We start from the raw sequence: 18,329 nt of genomic DNA, 5'->3' as shown, positions 1-18,329 counted from the left end.
TCCATCCATCTAAACTTTCACATTTATGATATTAGTAAGATTTATTTTTATAAATTTTCTATTTAATTAGAATTTCTTTATATTATAATTTTTAAGGAAAATAGATTGAGATAAAAGGAAAAAGAAGTTTGAAGCTAATTCGTATATTTAAAAATAAATTATTAATCTTCTACATCATTGGTATACGTGGTTTTAATGATCTTAGTGCTTGTAGTAGATAGGTGCTGACGCGTAAACGGGAGCCTTGATGAGAGCGGGAGCGGCCTTGGGGGCGCTGTTGTGCACGACCGCGTTGAAACCGTTGTGGTCATCGGCAGTGTACTCCACAGTTCTGATAGAACCGTCGGCCTCTTGCAGAGAGTAAGAGCCCTTTACAACATCGCCGTCACGGGATTCCTGCTGGGACTTGTTGTCTCCGGTGTGGCCGTCAGCGACAGAGTAAGTGAAGTCGTATTTAGGGTACGCCTGGAAATATTAAAGAATATTTTATATGAGTATTTTAAAAGTTTTGCATTAGATAAACTATTGATTTTTTACTCATTGGGATCCTTGATGATGATGTGTGATATTGTCAAGGTTTTTTACAAGTTAAATGAAGTGATAAATCAAATATGTAAACTTACAACTTCCTCAGGCTGTGCAAGTACTTTGGCGATGGGGGCAGTGTACTGAACGGGGGCGCGGTATACAGCGGGAGCAGGCGCATAAGCGACTGGGGCGGGCGCGTACGCGACAGGGGCAGGCGCGTGGTACACGGGGGCGGCGACAGCCAGCTTAGCTACAGGAGCAGCTACCAGCTTGGCGATACCATGGGGCTGGTCGTGACGCACAATGCTTTGCGAAGAGACAGCCTCGGCGGGAGAGTAGTGGACCGCAGCGGGGAGCAGACCAGCCTTGGCAACTGCGACTAAAGCGCACACAGCTACTAACTGGAAAAGGATATTGGATTAAGTGATGTATGACGATTAATTCAAGAATACAAAATATTTTTATGAATTTTGAATGATGTACTTACTTTAGCGAACATTTTTGTATGTTTAACTAACGGTTGCTATTTCAACTGATGATTTGCAATAGATTCCTTCATATTTTATAGTATATCTAAGCACTTATACTTACCAATAGAGGTGGAAGTTGTCAAACGAGCTCGGTGACCTTCCTCTGTTACAAATCTACCGGTCAATGTATCAAAGTATCGTCTTAGTAGATTAATGTTTGAATGATAGCATAATTAAGTTCATTTACCATAAATTAACGAAAATCATATCTATAATTTTCTTAATACTTAAAAAAAAAATAATTCAACTTTTTTACTAGTCCAAATAAATAATCACGGTTGTAAAATGTAGATAAGGACGCAATGTGAGACGCGAAACGACCGCGAAATAACCCCAGTAACACTTGCCCTGAAGAAGGGTCCCCGAAGGGCCCGAAACGGATCGGTGCCGCCATCGAAAAAATAGACGACAGTATTAGTAGTAAAGTAATTAATTACAAAAATGTCTCACGAAGGTTAAAAAAAAATTGGAGATAAGGACATTACTCGTATTCTAATCATAGTGTCTGTGAAATAAGAAAACCATATTACGAAATAAAGTAAACAGTATCATTATTATTAAATAAAATACCAGTTTTATATTAATTTCCTTATTATTGTTAAAGAGTTTCCTTTTGCTAGTCAAAGTTTAAACTGAATAGTGTAAACATAACAGTATTCTTAATGACATAGACTTGGAAACATAATTATCGTTTATATTCGACTGTAGTTGAACTGCATTGGATATAATTTGGTTTGTCTCTCAGCCGGCGTTATGAGATGAGTTGAATCAGATTTGTGAACATTGTGGTGACATGAGGGTAGCAATTTTGAAATATATCTGCTTTTTACAGGTGCATTGACGACGTTAAAGGCACGTGCTACGTTCAGATGTAGTCTATAAGGTCGTGCATGAACCAATTGAGGTTGTAGCATAGGTGTTTCTTTTTGATATAGAACTCTGTTTCGGTCGAAGCTGAAAAAAGCAATTATTATTACAACTGAAGTTGTTTATCGTAATAAAGTGTTATGGAAATTCTATCGCATCGATAGGAATTCCTAATTAAAAAACTCAATTTCCTCAAAATTTAAGAGTTTCATACTAATTTTTGACTGTGACTCGTTCGCTTATCTCTGTTGTTTTCATCATGTTGTTTATGTCATAAAACTAAAAGTTTCTTTATTGATTGTAATCAAGATATATCTTTACAACTTACCCTTTTCCATTATTATTGTATTGTTTGGAAAGCATAATATACTTTTTTACTGTCTGCTCTGGACCGTTTAATAATTCTTGGTTGCCTAGTTCAACTTCTATTGGCTCTTCTGTTGTTTTTTCTGATTTGTATTGGTACATAAATGGATTGCCTATGCTGACCTGCAAAAAAATACGATTTAACTGACAATCTAACTTTAATTTTAGTATTCAACCTGCTTATGTTAAGATCAGGATCTAGGAGATTATAATGATTAAATTTTAAGATTTGGGTTAAAACTAAACGTCTCGAAGTAAAACTTTCAATCGGTGCTTTTTTTAATGCAAAAACAAATTCTTAATGCAAAAAAAATATTTCATTGTGTAATAAGTACCCGATTTATGGTTCCTTTCGTTGTGAATTCCGAATTCTCTCTATTCACTTCATTGTTTTCTGGAAAAATCCTTTGTGGTTCTGCTATCTGGATATTGTGTCCATGTATTATAGATCCACGTGAGTTCTCCTGAGAATTGTTATCTTCAAGTCGCGGTTCTATATTATTTTTGCTTAATTCAAAGTTACTAAGAATAAAACCGGGAATAGTTGGATGCACTTGTAGTGCTTCTTTAATTTTATATTCATCAGCTTTGAGAAGTAATGGTGCGTATTGAATACTCGCGTAACCGTATTGATCTTGTTCTTGTTTACCGTTGGCGATGTTTTTCACTGTTGGCTCTAGTATATGTATAGGTACAAATTCTGGTGATGATGATGAATCCTTGTATAATTCGCGGTTATTATTAGGATTGGGCGCATCTTGATTATCATTTTGAATCGAAAACGCATGCATCGTATCGGATTTCATAATAGAAATTTCCACTACGAGTACCAATAGAATATTCTGGAAAGAAATGTTTTAATGCACTTTGTTACTGCTGAAGAAATCTAAATCTAATAATTTAATTAAAATTAAATAGTCAAGGTTTATTATTGTTTCTAAATAACACTTACTTTGACACGCATAATGCAGGTGTACTACATAAGTAGCGAGCGGTGAATTGAAAAAATGCAAATAAAAATTTCCCAAGCGCACTAAAAATCACAATCATGTATTTAAAAAATATTTATGTTAGCCCAATTAATCTGTGAAATATTTGACAATTGGTAATGTTAACTATTTTCACGAGCAAATGAAAGTGAACTGTCGCTGGGCACATTTGTTAACTAATAACATCTTCCAGAGAGATGCATGATGTAAGCTATTATTTCATTCTTATCTATTGTTTGTGAAGTGTTATTGAGAAATTAACACATCACGGATGCTACAAAGAACTTGTTTAATAACATCCATTGCTATAAACCTTATGACTATTTTAATGCCTATTTTAATTATGTTTAGGAATTAGAAATTACTCTACAATCGACTGAATGGATTTTGATGATATTTGGTATAGATATAGAGGATAGGCTGGAAGAACACATAGGCTACTTTGTTACTACACTTTTGTTTTTTTTTAATATCACGCGACGGAGTCCTGGGCAAAAGCTATTGATTTATAAATAAAGTTTTGATATACAAATTTATATTAAGTGTCCGCTTAGACGAGATAAAGATATAGGACATTATTTCTGTTGACTCAAAGCATTCAGCTTTGGTTCATTTCCACCATTTCTATTACAGGTTGATGATGATTGCACACTACTTGTACATTTGTATGCGTTGTTTACCCAAAAGCGATATTATCATTTAAAACAACCGTTGCACCTTTTACTTCTAAATCTCTTTGAATATGATTAAATAACTCACATCACCAATCCTACCATGATTTACATAGGAATTGTTAGGTGTTTTACCTGTACGTTTGTTATTATATATCACATATTTATTAAATAACCTCTTTATTGTGGTAAAAGTATCTGCTAATATAAAATAATAGTACTGATGTTATGTCTGTTAGCTAAGATAAACAGATCTTTACTTTACTTATTAATCCCATATATAACTTCATTAAACAAACTCTATTGTTAATATCTGAAACTAAATTTTGAAGATCGATCTAGAATATGGAAACTGGTGTGTCGATTCTACGTGAGAGGAATAAGGACAGAGAGATGATTGCGTGGATATAAGATATTTAACCAGATCTATGTAACAAATAAGAAAAGTAAATTTCGTTGCGAAAACTAATCTCTTTTAAATAAGTCAGTAAAAAAAGTTGTTGACACCCGGCGCGCAGCGTTCGTTCATATTTAGAGGCCAATGCCTGCGGCGTTTGGTTACGACTATGGTCCAAGTTTTAAGATTATTGCCTTGCATTGAATTAATTTTGTGTTCTTTACTGAGGATGGATATTGTTATAACTCTTTTTAGAGAACACCTACAAATAGTGCGTTGAAATAGATTTTTTATGTATTTTTGATATCGGTGTTTCATAAATTTGCGTTGTCGTTTAAGTATTTTCTTTAATAATTTACAGACGGCTACATGTAATTATAAATAAAATAAAATAAAAAACTTTGTAAATTAATAGGAAAGCAGAAGTATGTTTCGTAATAGAAAAATGGTAGACACTTTTTTTTTACAATATTGTTGTTTATTTCTTATGCCTTATACCACTTAATTAAGTTTACGATCTGAACGCGTGTTATGCAAAGAATATCGTAACGCCGACATGAACCGGTCAAATATGTGGCTCGTTATCCCTGACCTTAAATCTAGGCCATTTTTCGACTTACAATGCAACGTTCTATGGAATTGGACTCCTTAATTTATTAATACGCTTGATGTAAATTGTGTGGGCGGGATAATTCGAGCACTGCAGTCTGTTGAAATATTTACGTTGTGTAAATCATATAATCACAATTCTTAATTTTTAAATTGAATAAATGTCATGTTCAATTAATGGAATTGATTGTGGTAACATTTAAAATCAGAATGTAGTACATTTTTGTAATGTAGACATACAAAATATATGAAAGAAGTGGTGTCTTAAGCTAATTTAAACACATGTTATTTGTAAAGTGAAGAAATGTACAAGTATTTTCTTTTAAATATCAGTAGATTTTTCGTTAAGTTACTAATATTTCCTTTAACCATTCCAACTAAGCTCTAGTCTTGTGCCAGGATTTGGATTACGACAATAGTCGAATGCCGGGATTCAAATCCTCAACCTCAAGATCGGTAGTCCGCAAACCTTTAGGCTATTGGGGCTTTATTAAAAAAAAACTTGTTATCGCATCTTGTGATTCATCTTCATTCATTCAACTCAGTTCAGTGACTTTTGACCGACCGTGACAGATGATGCGCTAAAAATATACGCTCTTTAGCATTTCTGGTTTCATTCATAACTACTCGATCGTTTTTTTATACGCTGCGTACACATCCATCGACACGTGCTACTTTTACAAAGGATGGACTTAAAACCTAACCTGTAAAACTTGTATTTCAACAATTTACCTTAGTTCTCTGAAATAACTAATAACTTTTTCATATTTAACGATAGTTTCAATTATAACATAATTAGATTTTACCAGTGACTCCGTCCACGTGGAATTTAAAAAAAAATAATAATAAGTACCCTATGGGTTGTTCCAGAATATCCTCAACATCTATACCAAATTTCATAGAAATCCGTTCAGCCGCTTAGGCTGTAAACTCTAACAAACATCCATTCATATAAACTTTCGCATTTATGATATTAGTATGATAATATTGATATATTAAAAAAATATTGTGACATTACGCGTCGGCCTTGTACTACATAACCATGATATATATAAGTGAAGATTAATACAGTAAACATCTAATCCGATCGGGGAATCTGGTGGCTCACATCGTTATTAGAAACAATTTGTATCTTATAATAATCCGTTATGTAGTCCTTTTTGATACTGTACGCTGTACACTAAAGCTATCCTTTAGTGTAGATTTATCTTGTCAATTCTTCTCTAAGGGATTCCACTAGTTGTCAATAAATGATTTTGTCAATCATCAGACATGTTTCCGATTTCGTGCAATTGAAAATGCGATCTAACAAAAATGTGCCTTTAATGTTTGGCTTTCAGACAGAACGACAGAAGTCATCGTTATTGTAAAAAATAATCGAATCCAAGTTGAAATAACCGTTTTATCTTAAATATATACTATACTACCCTCATCCTATGAATTACATCTGACGGTATTGACCTATGCCGATCACTGCCTTTCGCCCAAACACAAATAATATGAAAATTCTAATATAAAGATTGTCGAAGTTCCAAAATGTAGTAAAACAAACAACGAACTAAATTAATAAGGATGGCAATGGAAACGTTACTATGGCAGAATTGTCTTGAAGACAATGGTAAATAAAGAAGTTAGTACAATTGTGTTATGTACTATGTCTATGTTTAGAAGTAGCAATATAACAGGAAGCGATTGACTAGTAAATAAAAATAGGAACTCAGAATAAACAAAACATTCTAGTGAGGACGATAACAATTATAACAATAAAAAAATTAATTCTTCGATTGTCTCTTCTTGGATTTTGTATTTGTTTACTGTAAAGCTTATGTTGTGTCTTGCGAGTTGGAAAAAAATGCTGATTTTCTTAAAGAATATAATAAGTTTAAGCAATTAAGGAAAGACAGTTTGATATTAATTTAAAATATGCTTTAACATTTTTGTATATTCTCTTTATTAATTTACTTATACTTAACACTTATATATTTGACCATTTAACGAGTGACTAGAAGGAACTTAATGATGGGCGATGATGTGTTGAGGCGCGTGTGCGGGGGCGGCGTGGTGCGCAGGAGCGGAGTTGGTAACGACCGCGTTGAAGCCGCTGTGGTCGTCGGCGGTGTACTGCACGGTGCGCACGGAGCCGTCAGCCTCCAGCAGAGAGTACTGGCCGTGCACGGCGTCGCCGTCGCGGCTCTCCTGTTGCGACTTATTGTCGCCGGTGTGTCCGTCAGCCACGGAGTACGCGAAGTCGTATCTTGGATGAGCCTGGAAATATAAGCAATACAGTTTATAGATTCAACCATATTATGTTTGATGTTCGGCTCTGATTTGATAAGTATGATATAAGTAAATATTAAGTTACATTTAAAACTAGACTACATAAATAAAATGTAATACTTAAAGACTTACGTATTCTTCTACGTGCTGAGCAGCTGCTATGATGCCGTGGCTAGGAGCCGCGTAATGAGATGGGGCGGCGACAGCGTAAGAAACGGGGGAGATAGCTGCCACGCCATGAGGTTGGTCATGACGCAGAATCGTTTGAGAGGAAACACCGTGGATAGATGCGTGTTGAATGGGGTTTGATCGAAGTCCGTAGGATGAAGAGTAGAGTGCGGAGGGTGAAGAATAAGTCGCTGGGGCAATAGCGATAGAGGAGATGCCTTGATTATGACGTACAATATTTTGAGAAGAAACTGCATGACCACCGGTGTAGCGGGCTTGCGACGCGTAGGTTGCAGGAGCAGCATAATTAATGTGAGTGGCTGCGTAAGAAGGAACAGCGGCGTAAGCAGGAGTGGCATATGAAACTGGCGCCGCGGCAACGGCGAGTCTAGGTTGATCATGACGCAAAATTGTCTGGGAGGATGTAGCATGACCAGCAGAAATTCGAAGAGGAGACGCGTTGTAAGATATGGGGCTAGCATAATTGTTATGGGAAGCTGCGTAGTACGATGGTGCAGCAGCGTAAGAAATAGGTGCTGCAGCTAAAGCGACTCGAGGTTGATTATGACGTAGGATAGTTTGGGAAGACACAGCGTGGCCTGCAGATACGCGAGCTGGGTATGTTTGATAAGAAACAGGAGCGGCGTAATTTATGTGCGAAGCTGCATAATGTGCCGGGGCTGAGGTGTAGGCAAGAGGTGCAGCTGCGAGGGCGACATGAGGTTGGTCATGACGTAAAATGCTTTGAGAAGACACAGCACTTGTGGCAATATGTGCAGGGGTGGCATGGTAAGCTACCGGCGCTGCGCTGTACGCGATTGGAGCGGAGTGAATGGCAACAGGTGCTGCGTGGATGGTCTGGTGCTGGTCGTGGCGTACGATGCTCTGCGACGAGACTGCTGCGGCCGATGAGAAATGCGGCTGAGCAATGAGCCCAGCGGACGCTATGGCCGTTAAGGCGCTCAGAACTAATACCTGAAACAATGATTATGTTTATTATAAGTAAATATGAACATATAAGAAGATAATTATTTTTTTTTATTTTTAAGTAAGTACGGTAACATATCAGAAGCTTACTTTAGTTAACATGTTTTTGTGTGTTCCGCCGGTACTGATGCAGTTGTCCTGTAAAAAGGCGCTTTTATATAAATTGTGTTTCACAATACAAGGTCGTCGAGTACTTAATTTAGTCGTATTTTCTGTGAACTTAATAGTTTCATCTTACATAATAATCATGTTTAAAAATAAGTGAAAGGTAATTAATAAAAAAAGCCCTGCGTTAAAACTGATAGATTTACGCAAGCTGTTATTACTCCTGTTCAGATAAAGCAAAAGCTTTAGGTAATTTAAATTGATTCTTCCCAATTCTTGCATTTTTTACGTTGTGCAGATACCTAAGTGTAATTTCGGACATACACAGTTTGCGGAAATCAGTTTTTTACTGGTAAAAACATCCGTACATTATTAGCAATACCTAAATTCAACTTTCGTAAAAAAATATTTCTTTGTACATTAATGAAAATTAGAATAAATTATTGGCAAGGAAAAATATCAAGAAAGTTAAGTTTATAAATTGTATTTTTTATTATCACCTAAAGTTTTGTGAATATATGGTCGAAGGATGGTAAGCGCTACCCTAGTATGTGCTGCTCCAGCTCTTGAAGGCGCATTATAAATGGACGGAAACGTTGATGCCGGCAACATACTTCATTCTTTTGCATTGCGCACGAAAAATGATGTTTGAAATTCGTTCATTTTTAATGGGTGTTTTGGGTTAGCTCGATCGGCTTCCGATTACTATTGATTCGATTTTCCCAATGGCAAAAACCCAAATCAATCATTGTACGATAGGTCCAACGGGAAGCAACCCTTTTGATTGAGTTCCTATATTTTTATTTCAATCGTGTAGATATACAACATTATTCATTTAAGAGTTATTTTGGTAAGTCTCTTTACTTATTTTTATTTGTTAAGATGTTTTATTTGACTTTACCCTACACAAAAATGCTTAATGACTGATCTTAAACGGTATTAACTTTTTTAAAATAATAGGTAGTTCGTGATTTATTCAGTTAAATTGTACGATAGAATTAAGATTGCAGATAAGATAAGTAGACTGTTATTTAAATTTTATTCGAAGTTCAACAATCAAAATAAAAATGTGAAGGGAGAAATAAAGCCGGAGTGGCCGCGAATGCAGTTATGTCAGTTGGTCAATGACATTAAAAAAGTTTTGCGGATTTCTTACATAGATTTTTTATAGCTTTAGAAAATTGGTAATTGAAAGAGGCTATATTTTAAGTACATATTTTATATTTGATTGGATTTAACCTTTGACCATCTAGACGTAAGGTTTAAAATGTCTTTTCTATTAATGGAATTTAAAACAAATCCGATTTTTTGTGTTTCTGTAATTCGTAACCGTACTACTATAGGTAGAATAAAATTGGTATATCGTATTTTAAACTAATCAAAGAAATTATAATCCTAGGTATTCGTAAATTAAATATACTTAAACAAGTTATCGACGATTCTCAAATTTATGTCTTCGTTGGGACTCCGTCCGGGAATTAAAAGAAATGAAAGTACGTAGCCTATGTGTTCTTCCAGACTATCCTCTACATCTATGCCAAATTTCATCGAGATCCATTCATCCGTTTAGGGTGCAAACTCGAACAAACATTCAACCATCAAACTTTCGCATTTATCATATTAAGTAAGATAAGATTAGTCCCTTCGTCTAAGACAGATGTATTCCAAAGGATTCATCTCTGAAGATGAAATTGAAGACATCATTACAATCTATTAATCAGTAATAAATAAAAACCATTGTTTATTTCTTGTTTCATTGCATAGTTTCAATTGTTATAAATGTTTTTTTTTTTACTTTATCTTAGTTAAACGTTGCCCTGAAGTAATTATCATTTAACACAATTTTTGTTAGGGACAATAATTTACTCAGTGAGAAATTATAACGTAAATTATTAGCTAATCAACAAATGGCGAATTAAATACACTTGATCCGCGCAGACTAACTTTGCAAGTAGAAAAATGTAATATTTTTCGCATTGGCCTTCAAATGCTGTTTACAGAAACATTTTCAAAAATTAATAATGATGCGGTAGAATGACTAAATTTATACACATCAATTGCTTTCATTATCATTTATTGAAGACTAAAATATTACACATTTTTAAATAATTTACTATCACTAGATTCGGTTTTTGACAATGTTTAATGATGGGCGAGGATTGCGTGTGCAGGGGCGGCGTGGTGCGCGGGAGCGGAGTTGGTCACGACCGCGTTGAAGCCGCTGTGGTCGTCGGCGGTGTACTGCACGGTGCGCACGGAGCCGTCAGCCTCCAGCAGAGAGTACTGGCCGTGCACGGCGTCGCCGTCGCGGCTCTCCTGCTGAGACTTATTGTCGCCGGTGTGTCCGTCAGCCACGGAGTAGGAGAAGTCGTATCTGGGGTGCGCCTGTTACAAAAATAATATTAGTCCTTAAGAATACTAGTTACGTCGTGGTTAGATGTTTAGGTTTGGTTTAAAAAACGTACGTATTCGTCTTGGTGCGCGGCGATGATCCTAGCAGCGGGGGCAGCGTGGCTGATGAGTGGTGCCGAGTAGTGAGCGGGCGCGGCGGCGTACGCTAGGGGAGCGATGCCGTAAGAGGCACGCGGCTGATCGTGACGCAGGATGGTCTGAGAGGAGACAGCATGTCCGGCAGAGATACGGGCGGGGGCTGCATAGGTAGCGATGGGAGCGGCTTGGTAGGCGAGGGGAGCGGCGTGGATGGCGACGGGAGCGGCGTGGATGGCGTGAGGCTGGTCGTGGCGCACGATGCTCTGGGAGGAGACGGCTGCAGCTGAGGAGTAGTGAGCCTGGGGCAAGAGACCCGCCGCAGACACCGCCAGTACGGCGCTCAAAGCCAGGATCTGTAACAATCGTAATAATTAATATTTATATAACGTTCTTTATTATTTTTTACTATCATATTTTGTGTCACTCACTTTGGAGAACATTTTGTAAATGTTGCGATACAAGTACTGATATATCTTTCGGCGATACGGCTCGCTTTTATATTGATCGAGATTTACTTATGACGAGGTCAGCAGGTCGGAAAGTAGTTTTGCATACTCTTTTCACCCATAAAAATATTGCCTAAAATGTTCATATTATATTGTTTAAGCTCTTTAAGAGTACAAGAATACAATTAGACATACTTACTTTAAAAACAATTTATAAAGTATTAGCTTTTGTCCACCACTCCGTCCGCGAGGGATTAAAACAAAAGTAAACAGAATATGTGTTCTTCCAGATTATGCTCTACATCTATTCCAAATTTCATCGAGACCTAGTTACTTGGAGTTTAGGCTATAAACTCTAATAAATATCCATCTATCAATTTCTTTTGATCAATTTAGCATTTAAAGCCATACACCAAAATATTCAGTACACAAATCGACTCTTACAAAAAGTATTGAGTGTAGGTTTCATTTTATAACATTCATGAATGTAACGTGTTCATAAATACTCGTAAATTTCGTTGCCAAAAAATTTAATTTCTTGCGTCTGTATTAAAATTATAAAGAGGAAATCTTTGTAAATCTGTATGTATTGAAATAACTCTAAAACTACTGGACCGATTTTAAAATTTCTTCCAAATTATAAAGGTAATTTATATTTGAATATTATAGGCTATATTTTGTTTATTGTTTTTAATTACACGCGGACGAAGTCGCGAGCAACAGCTAGTAAAATATAATTTAGTTAACGGTTTAAAAATAATTAGCTACAGTATACACGAAGATAGTACAGTCTGAACATTGCTGAATTTTTGACAAAATATTAAAGGGTCTATCGCAAATATTTTTGTAACGATCGAGAACGCATTCGTAACTATATTGATAATAGTTATAAGAGATTTGTCGGTGTACTTTACATACGGTGGAACGAATCACAAATAAAAATGTTGTCGATGACGTTACGAAAATCTTTTATGAATATCGTGATAAGCTCTCTAACAATTTAATGTAATAGTAAATACGAGTTTGCTTCATTAATTTGTTTCGACATTTATATCAATTACGACGTTGTAATTTAGACAGGATATGTTTAGGCAAAAACGGAAATTAATAACTTTCAATATCTTTTTTTCCGATAATAACGCTTAGAAGATTGTAAAATATTTCTCTTGTAATTAATGATTAAAGCAGTACATATAGAAAAAATGTATATGATAGTTTGGTACTGGTACTAGCCCATGCACTCGTACCTTGTAAGTTTGTTCTGACTCTCGATATACCTAGTATAGACGGTAATAATTTACACCTCAAGAATGCGTTCAATTCTTTGTCCTAAGTATAATAAACAAGCTGTTGTTCGCGACTTCGACCGCGTGAAATTAAAAAGAATATACACAGTATAGCCTATATTACTAACACATAAATTACCTTTCTAACTTTGAAATAATTTTTAAAATCGGTCCAGTAGTTAAGTTATTTCAATTCATACAAAAATACAAATCTTTCCTCTTTATAATATTAGTATAGATATAGACAAGTATAGATAACGGAAGAGAAAATAACTTTTCGCAAAGTATATGTTTGTCGTATATCTATAAGTAAAAGATGATGGTAGACTAGGCCGGCAATATGATTATTACCAAGTGTATTACACATTATTTCGCAGTGATTGTCAAAAGGTAGTTGTGGGCAGCAACGAAGTTCGTAAACTTTACAACTACATATTTTTTCTCCATTAAAAAAAATTAAGCAATGTTGTCGACATTGTTTTTTTAAGGTTAAAAATACTGCTTCGCCTATAGTCGCTTCTTATTATTAGTTTCTGCTGGACTGTCAATATCATAGTAAATGCCACACTTTTAAAATATCAATATATGACCATGCATTGATCTGTCAAAATTTTAATGTAGTAAACGTAGCTAACTTATTTTCTTTAAAATGTATGATCATTGCGGTAGGTTGCTCGATTTGTCATTTTTATGTATACGTAACTACTGCAAAATATTAAATATTTCATCCCAATAAAATATTAAGTTTGAGTTATAATGTTGACCCTGAATCGAAGTACGTTTAGGAAATTTCAAGAAAAATAAAATATATCAGTAGCTTTCACATTTTATTGAAATTTAAAGATTGTATATTCAAATAAATTAATTATCACATAGGGGAAGTTTAGGTATTTTAAGGTTTAATGATGAGCGAGGATAGCGTGTGCGGGGGCGGCGTGGTGCGCGGGAGCGGAGTTGGAGACGACCGCGTTGAAACCGCTGTGGTCATCGGCGGTGTATTGCACGGTGCGCACGGAGCCGTCAGCCTCCAGCAGAGAGTACTGGCCGTGTACGGCGTCGCCGTCGCGGCTCTCCTGCTGAGACTTGTTGTCGCCGGTGTGTCCGTCAGCCACGGAGTAGGAGAAGTCGTATCTGGGGTGAGCCTGTTACAATAATAACAATAGTCATTAAGAATACTAGTTACGTCGTGGTTAGTGGTTAGGTGTTTAGGTTAGGTTTATAAAACGTACGTATTCGTCTTGGTGCGCGGCGATGATTCTGGCAGCGGGGGCGGCGTGGCTGATGAGTGGTGCCGAGTAGTGAGCGGGCGCGGCATACGCTAGGGGAGCGATGCCGTAGGCGGCACGTGGCTGCTCGTGACGCAGGATGGTCTGAGAGGAGACAGCATGTCCGGCGGAGATACGGGCGGGGGCAGCGTAGGTAGCGATGGGAGCAGCTTGGTAGGCGAGGGGAGCGGCATGGATGGCGACGGGAGCGGCGTGGATGGCTTGGGGCTGGTCGTGACGCACGATGCTCTGTGAGGAGACAGCGGCGGCTGAGGAGTAGTGAGCCTGGGGCAAGAGTCCCGCCGCGGTTACGGCCAGCACAGCGCTGAGAGCCAAGATCTGTAAAACATTGTTTTTTAAACTCAGTTTTCTTACATGGTCATGTTGTCGTACAGGGCTTTATACGTTTATTCTTTTAAATATTCTTTTCCCTTTATCTTTGCTAAGTGCCTTCTGTGTCCACGTCTTTAATAGTTTTACTTAAAAAAATTAAACAAAAGGTTAAATGTTTAGTTATATTGGATCAATAATTCAACTACATCAGGTTTTTACTTGATTTTAATAAATTAATTTAAAATATAATTTTAGGTTTAAAACCTAATGAAATGAAAAGTTTCCTAAACATTATTACTCAAAGGAAAGTCTTTAAATTAAACTTACTTTGGAGAACATTGTTTTACCGGATGTAATAATCAAGTGATAAAGCTTACGGTAGTCACAGAGCTTTTATAGTGGCTGAATTTCGGCGCTGACAAGGTCATCAGGTTAAAAGTTACCTGAGCTTGATTTACTTTTCATATATGGTGTAATATTGTGATATAAAATGTTAAATTAAAATACACTTTTACTATTGTTCTAAAATTTTATTGTATAATTTATTACTTTTTATTGCACTAAATGCTTTCCTGCTCAGTTATTCTTTTTAAGTTCAATGATTGTATCGCACTGTTTCTGTTAATAGATCATTGACTCTTTCCTAATATTAGATAATTACAGATTTTGTGCTGAAATTTTGAGTTTGGTCGCTGTAATGTTGCTAATTTTTGTTTATACAGTTTCCATCTAAATCAGGCATATGTCAAGTAGATAAATATTTATTAATTAGTGAAAAGATTTATTATATATTGCACCTAATTTTAAGAACATAAACCCTATCTGGCGTCTTCGAAATATCGTAGGAAATATTTGTAAAAGAATACTTAATTTACATGGAAAGTCAAGCAATTTAAAAATGAATCAATGTAATTTAAGAATAATTATCATTGAAGAGAGAATTTGTAACATTTATTTTTAAGAATACATTATTTTCATCTTTAAATAAGGATTATTTGGAATTATGGACAATGATTCAAAGTCTGTTATTTGATTTAATGATCTACAGTATTTTGTTTACTAGTAGAAAACTTTACTATCTTTTTCTTCTGTTCGTTAAGTCAACGCTTGACCACGATCCCAGCTGATGTTAAGTGATGATGTGGTCGGAAGATGGTAATCGGTAGCTTAATAAATACTTATTTACACTACTATCAAAGTCCCAAACGTCAGATTAGGACGGAAAACCTATAATCTTGTATTATGTTACAGTAATAAAATCTAAAAAGTCATGAATATAGCTCTCTGGAGTTTGTTATATAGGCTAACTGTTGACTTAGTAGCTTCACTTGTCGTTTATATGTCAATTTTTTATTTCTTATTTAAGAAATTATATTTATAATGTTTCTTAAAAACCATTTTTAATTAAAAAAGTGGAAAGTGAGTTCATCCCTAATTTCCAATTAAACGATTAAAAATTATTCTAACTGTTAAAAATAATTCATTGCGAATTTATTGTAGTTTATACAGAAAAGTACATTAAACGAGCTTTTGACTTAATTTTTAAAATGACCTATAACATTATAAATTATAAAATTACACTGCTATTGGCAATTACATATGGTGCTCGTAGCTGTTGAGATTTTTCGTTGTCGATTATTGTTCTTTGTTCCGTTTCTTTGTATATTTTATACATGTATAAAACGAAATCATAATTACTATTACTACAAACAGAATAGTAGATGTCATCTTGAATGACCAATTAACATTTTGTAACGCTGGCGAGATGCTAATAACTCTTAACTAGATATTTAAATAAACCATTTGTTTCCATTATCGATCCCTCATAAAAACATTGCATTTGTGATAATTGTTATTAAAGTGCATTTATACACAGTGGCTGTTGCTAGCTTTCTTTGCAGCTAAAAGCTGACGGACGCTTGAATAACATTATCCTGGGTCTGTCCCGAGTCTCTCGTGTCCGTTTGTTTGTGTTATGAATACGGTTTGTACATATATATTTACTTAAATTCCATCGCAAACTCCTGGAGCTTAAACTATTCAACAGTGTTCTCATAAAGAAAATGATTATTTTATTTTAATTATATCTTTAATTGAAATCTAAAATCATATTTAAATAATTTAATTATCACAATGAGGCAGACTAGTTATTGACAATGTTTAGTGATGAGCGAGGACGGCATGTGCGGGGGCGGCGTGGTGGGCGGGAGCGGAGTTGGAGACGACCGCGTTGAAGCCGCTGTGGTCGTCGGCGGTGTACTGCACGGTGCGCACGGAGCCGTCAGCTTCCAACAGAGAGTACTGGCCGTGCACGGCGTCGCCGTCGCGGCTCTCCTGCTGAGACTTGTTGTCGCCGGTGTGTCCGTCAGCCACGGAGTAGGAGAAGTCGTATCTGGGGTGAGCCTGTTACAATAATAACAATAGTCATTACGAATACTAATTACGTCGTGGTTAATGGTTAGGTGTTTAGGTTAGGTTTATATAACGTACGTATTCGTCTTGGTGCGCAGCGATGATTCTGGCAGCGGGGGCGGCGTGGCTGATGAGTGGTGCCGAGTAGTGAGCGGGCGCGGCGTACGCTAGGGGAGCGATGCCGTAGGCGGCACGTGGCTGCTCGTGACGCAGGATGGTCTGAGAGGAGACAGCATGTCCGGCGGAGATACGGGCGGGGGCAGCGTAGGTAGCGATGGGAGCAGCTTGGTAGGCGAGGGGAGCGGCATGGATGGCGACGGGAGCGGCGTGGATGGCTTGGGGCTGGTCGTGACGCACGATGCTCTGTGAGGAGACAGCGGCGGCTGAGGAGTAGTGAGCCTGGGGCAAGAGTCCCGCCGTGGTTACGGCCAGCACAGCGCTGAGAGCCAAGATCTGTAAAACATTGTTTTTTAAACTTATTTTTCTTACATGGTCATGTTGTCGTACGGTGTCTTTATACGTTTATTCTTTTACATATTCTTTTCCCTTTATCTTTGCTAAGTGCCTTCTGTGTCCACGTCTTTAATAGTTTTACTTAAAAAAATTAAACAAAAGGTTAAATGTTTAGTTATATTGGATCAATAATTCAACTACATCAGGTTTTTACTTGATTTTAATAAATTAATTTAAATTAAAATCAAATATAATATCATTTTAGGTTTAAAACCTAACAAAATGGAAAACGTTTCCTAAAAATTATTGAACAAAAAAAAAGTCTTTAAATCAAACTTACTTTGGAGAACATTGTTTTACCGGATGTAATAATCAAGTGATAAAGCTTACGGTAATCACAGAGCTTTTATAGCGGTTGATTTTCGGCGCTGACAAGGTCGTCCGGTTAAAAGTTACCTGAGCTTGATTTACTTTGCATATATGGTGTAATATTGTGATATAAAATGTTAAATTAAAATACACTTTTACTATTGTTCTAAAATTTTATTGTATAATTTATTACTTTTTATTGCACTAAATGCTTTCCTGCTCAGTTATTCTTTTTAAGTTCAATGATTGTATCGCACTGTTTCTGTTAATAGATCATTGACTCTTTCCTAATATTAGATAATTACAGATTTTGTGCTGAAATGGGTTTGGTCGCTGTAATGTTTTGTAATGTTGCTAATTTTTGTTTATACAGTTTCCATCTGAATCAGGCATATGTCATGTAGATAAATATTTATTAATTAGTGAAAAGATTTATTATGTATTGCACCTAATTTTAAGAACATAAACCTTATCTGGTGTCTTCGTTATGTCATAGAAAATATTTGTAAAATAATACATAATTTACATGGAAAGTTATAGTAATTTGAAAATGAATCAATGTAATTTAAGAATAATTATCATTGAAGAGAGAATTTGTAACATTTATTTTAAAGAATACATTATTTTCATCTTTAAATAAGGATTATTTGGAATTATGGACGATGATTCAAAGTCTGTTATTTGATTTAATGAGCTACAGTATTTTGTTTACTAGTAGAAAACTTAACTGGGTTTTTCTTAAGTTCGTTAAGTCAGCGCTTGACCACGATCCCAGCTGATG

General features: G+C 36.0%; 3 protein-coding genes across 3 annotated transcripts; all 3 read right to left on the bottom strand.

The window, feature by feature from the left end:
• Nucleotides 1-127: 127 nt before the first annotated feature.
• Nucleotides 128-1,027, bottom strand: LOC106100720 (cuticle protein 8-like). The gene is made up of 3 exons (XM_013279723.1): nucleotides 1,016-1,027; nucleotides 624-929; nucleotides 128-465 (listed from the first exon to the last, which is right to left on the bottom strand). Exons 1-3 carry the CDS (start codon nucleotides 1,025-1,027, stop codon nucleotides 202-204), a joined length of 582 nt encoding a protein of 193 aa, XP_013135177.1. The 3' UTR covers nucleotides 128-201.
• A 5,943-nt stretch (nucleotides 1,028-6,970) lies between these two features.
• LOC106100621 lies at nucleotides 6,971-8,383 on the bottom strand (the record flags this gene model as incomplete). The annotated part of the gene is made up of 2 exons (XM_013279559.1): nucleotides 6,971-7,222; nucleotides 7,367-8,383. Coding segments are annotated over 2 exons (1,269 nt in total), but the record flags the coding sequence as incomplete, so codon positions are not given.
• A 2,178-nt stretch (nucleotides 8,384-10,561) lies between these two features.
• LOC106100809 (cuticle protein-like) lies at nucleotides 10,562-17,543 on the bottom strand. Its single transcript, XM_013279857.1, has 5 exons — nucleotides 17,520-17,543; nucleotides 13,946-14,320; nucleotides 13,637-13,858; nucleotides 10,960-11,247; nucleotides 10,562-10,879 (listed from the first exon to the last, which is right to left on the bottom strand). Exons 1-5 carry the CDS (start codon nucleotides 17,529-17,531, stop codon nucleotides 10,637-10,639), a joined length of 1,140 nt encoding a protein of 379 aa, XP_013135311.1. The 5' UTR covers nucleotides 17,532-17,543; the 3' UTR covers nucleotides 10,562-10,636.
• Nucleotides 17,544-18,329: the final 786 nt, after the last annotated feature.

This window comes from Papilio polytes, unplaced genomic scaffold, assembly GCF_000836215.1.
Source record: "Papilio polytes unplaced genomic scaffold, Ppol_1.0 DF824303.1, whole genome shotgun sequence".
NCBI lineage: Eukaryota > Metazoa > Arthropoda > Insecta > Lepidoptera > Papilionidae > Papilio > Papilio polytes.
Note: the sequence above shows the minus strand (reverse complement) of the source record. Positions and strands in the feature narration are given on the sequence as shown.

Bases quoted from the DNA above. Each gene is read 5' to 3' on its own strand.
- LOC106100720 (XM_013279723.1), bottom strand. The intron at 466-623 runs GTAAGTTTACAT...TAATATTTCCAG, and splicing joins TTGCACAGCCTGAGGAAGTT to GCGTACCCTAAATACGACTT.
- LOC106100809 (XM_013279857.1), bottom strand. The intron at 11,248-13,636 runs GCTATCCTCGCT...GTCTCCTCCCAG, and splicing joins ACCACGCCGCCCCCGCACAC to AGCATCGTGCGCCACGACCA. The intron at 10,880-10,959 runs GTACGTTTTTTA...TTTTTGTAACAG, and splicing joins CCGCGCACCAAGACGAATAC to GCGCACCCCAGATACGACTT.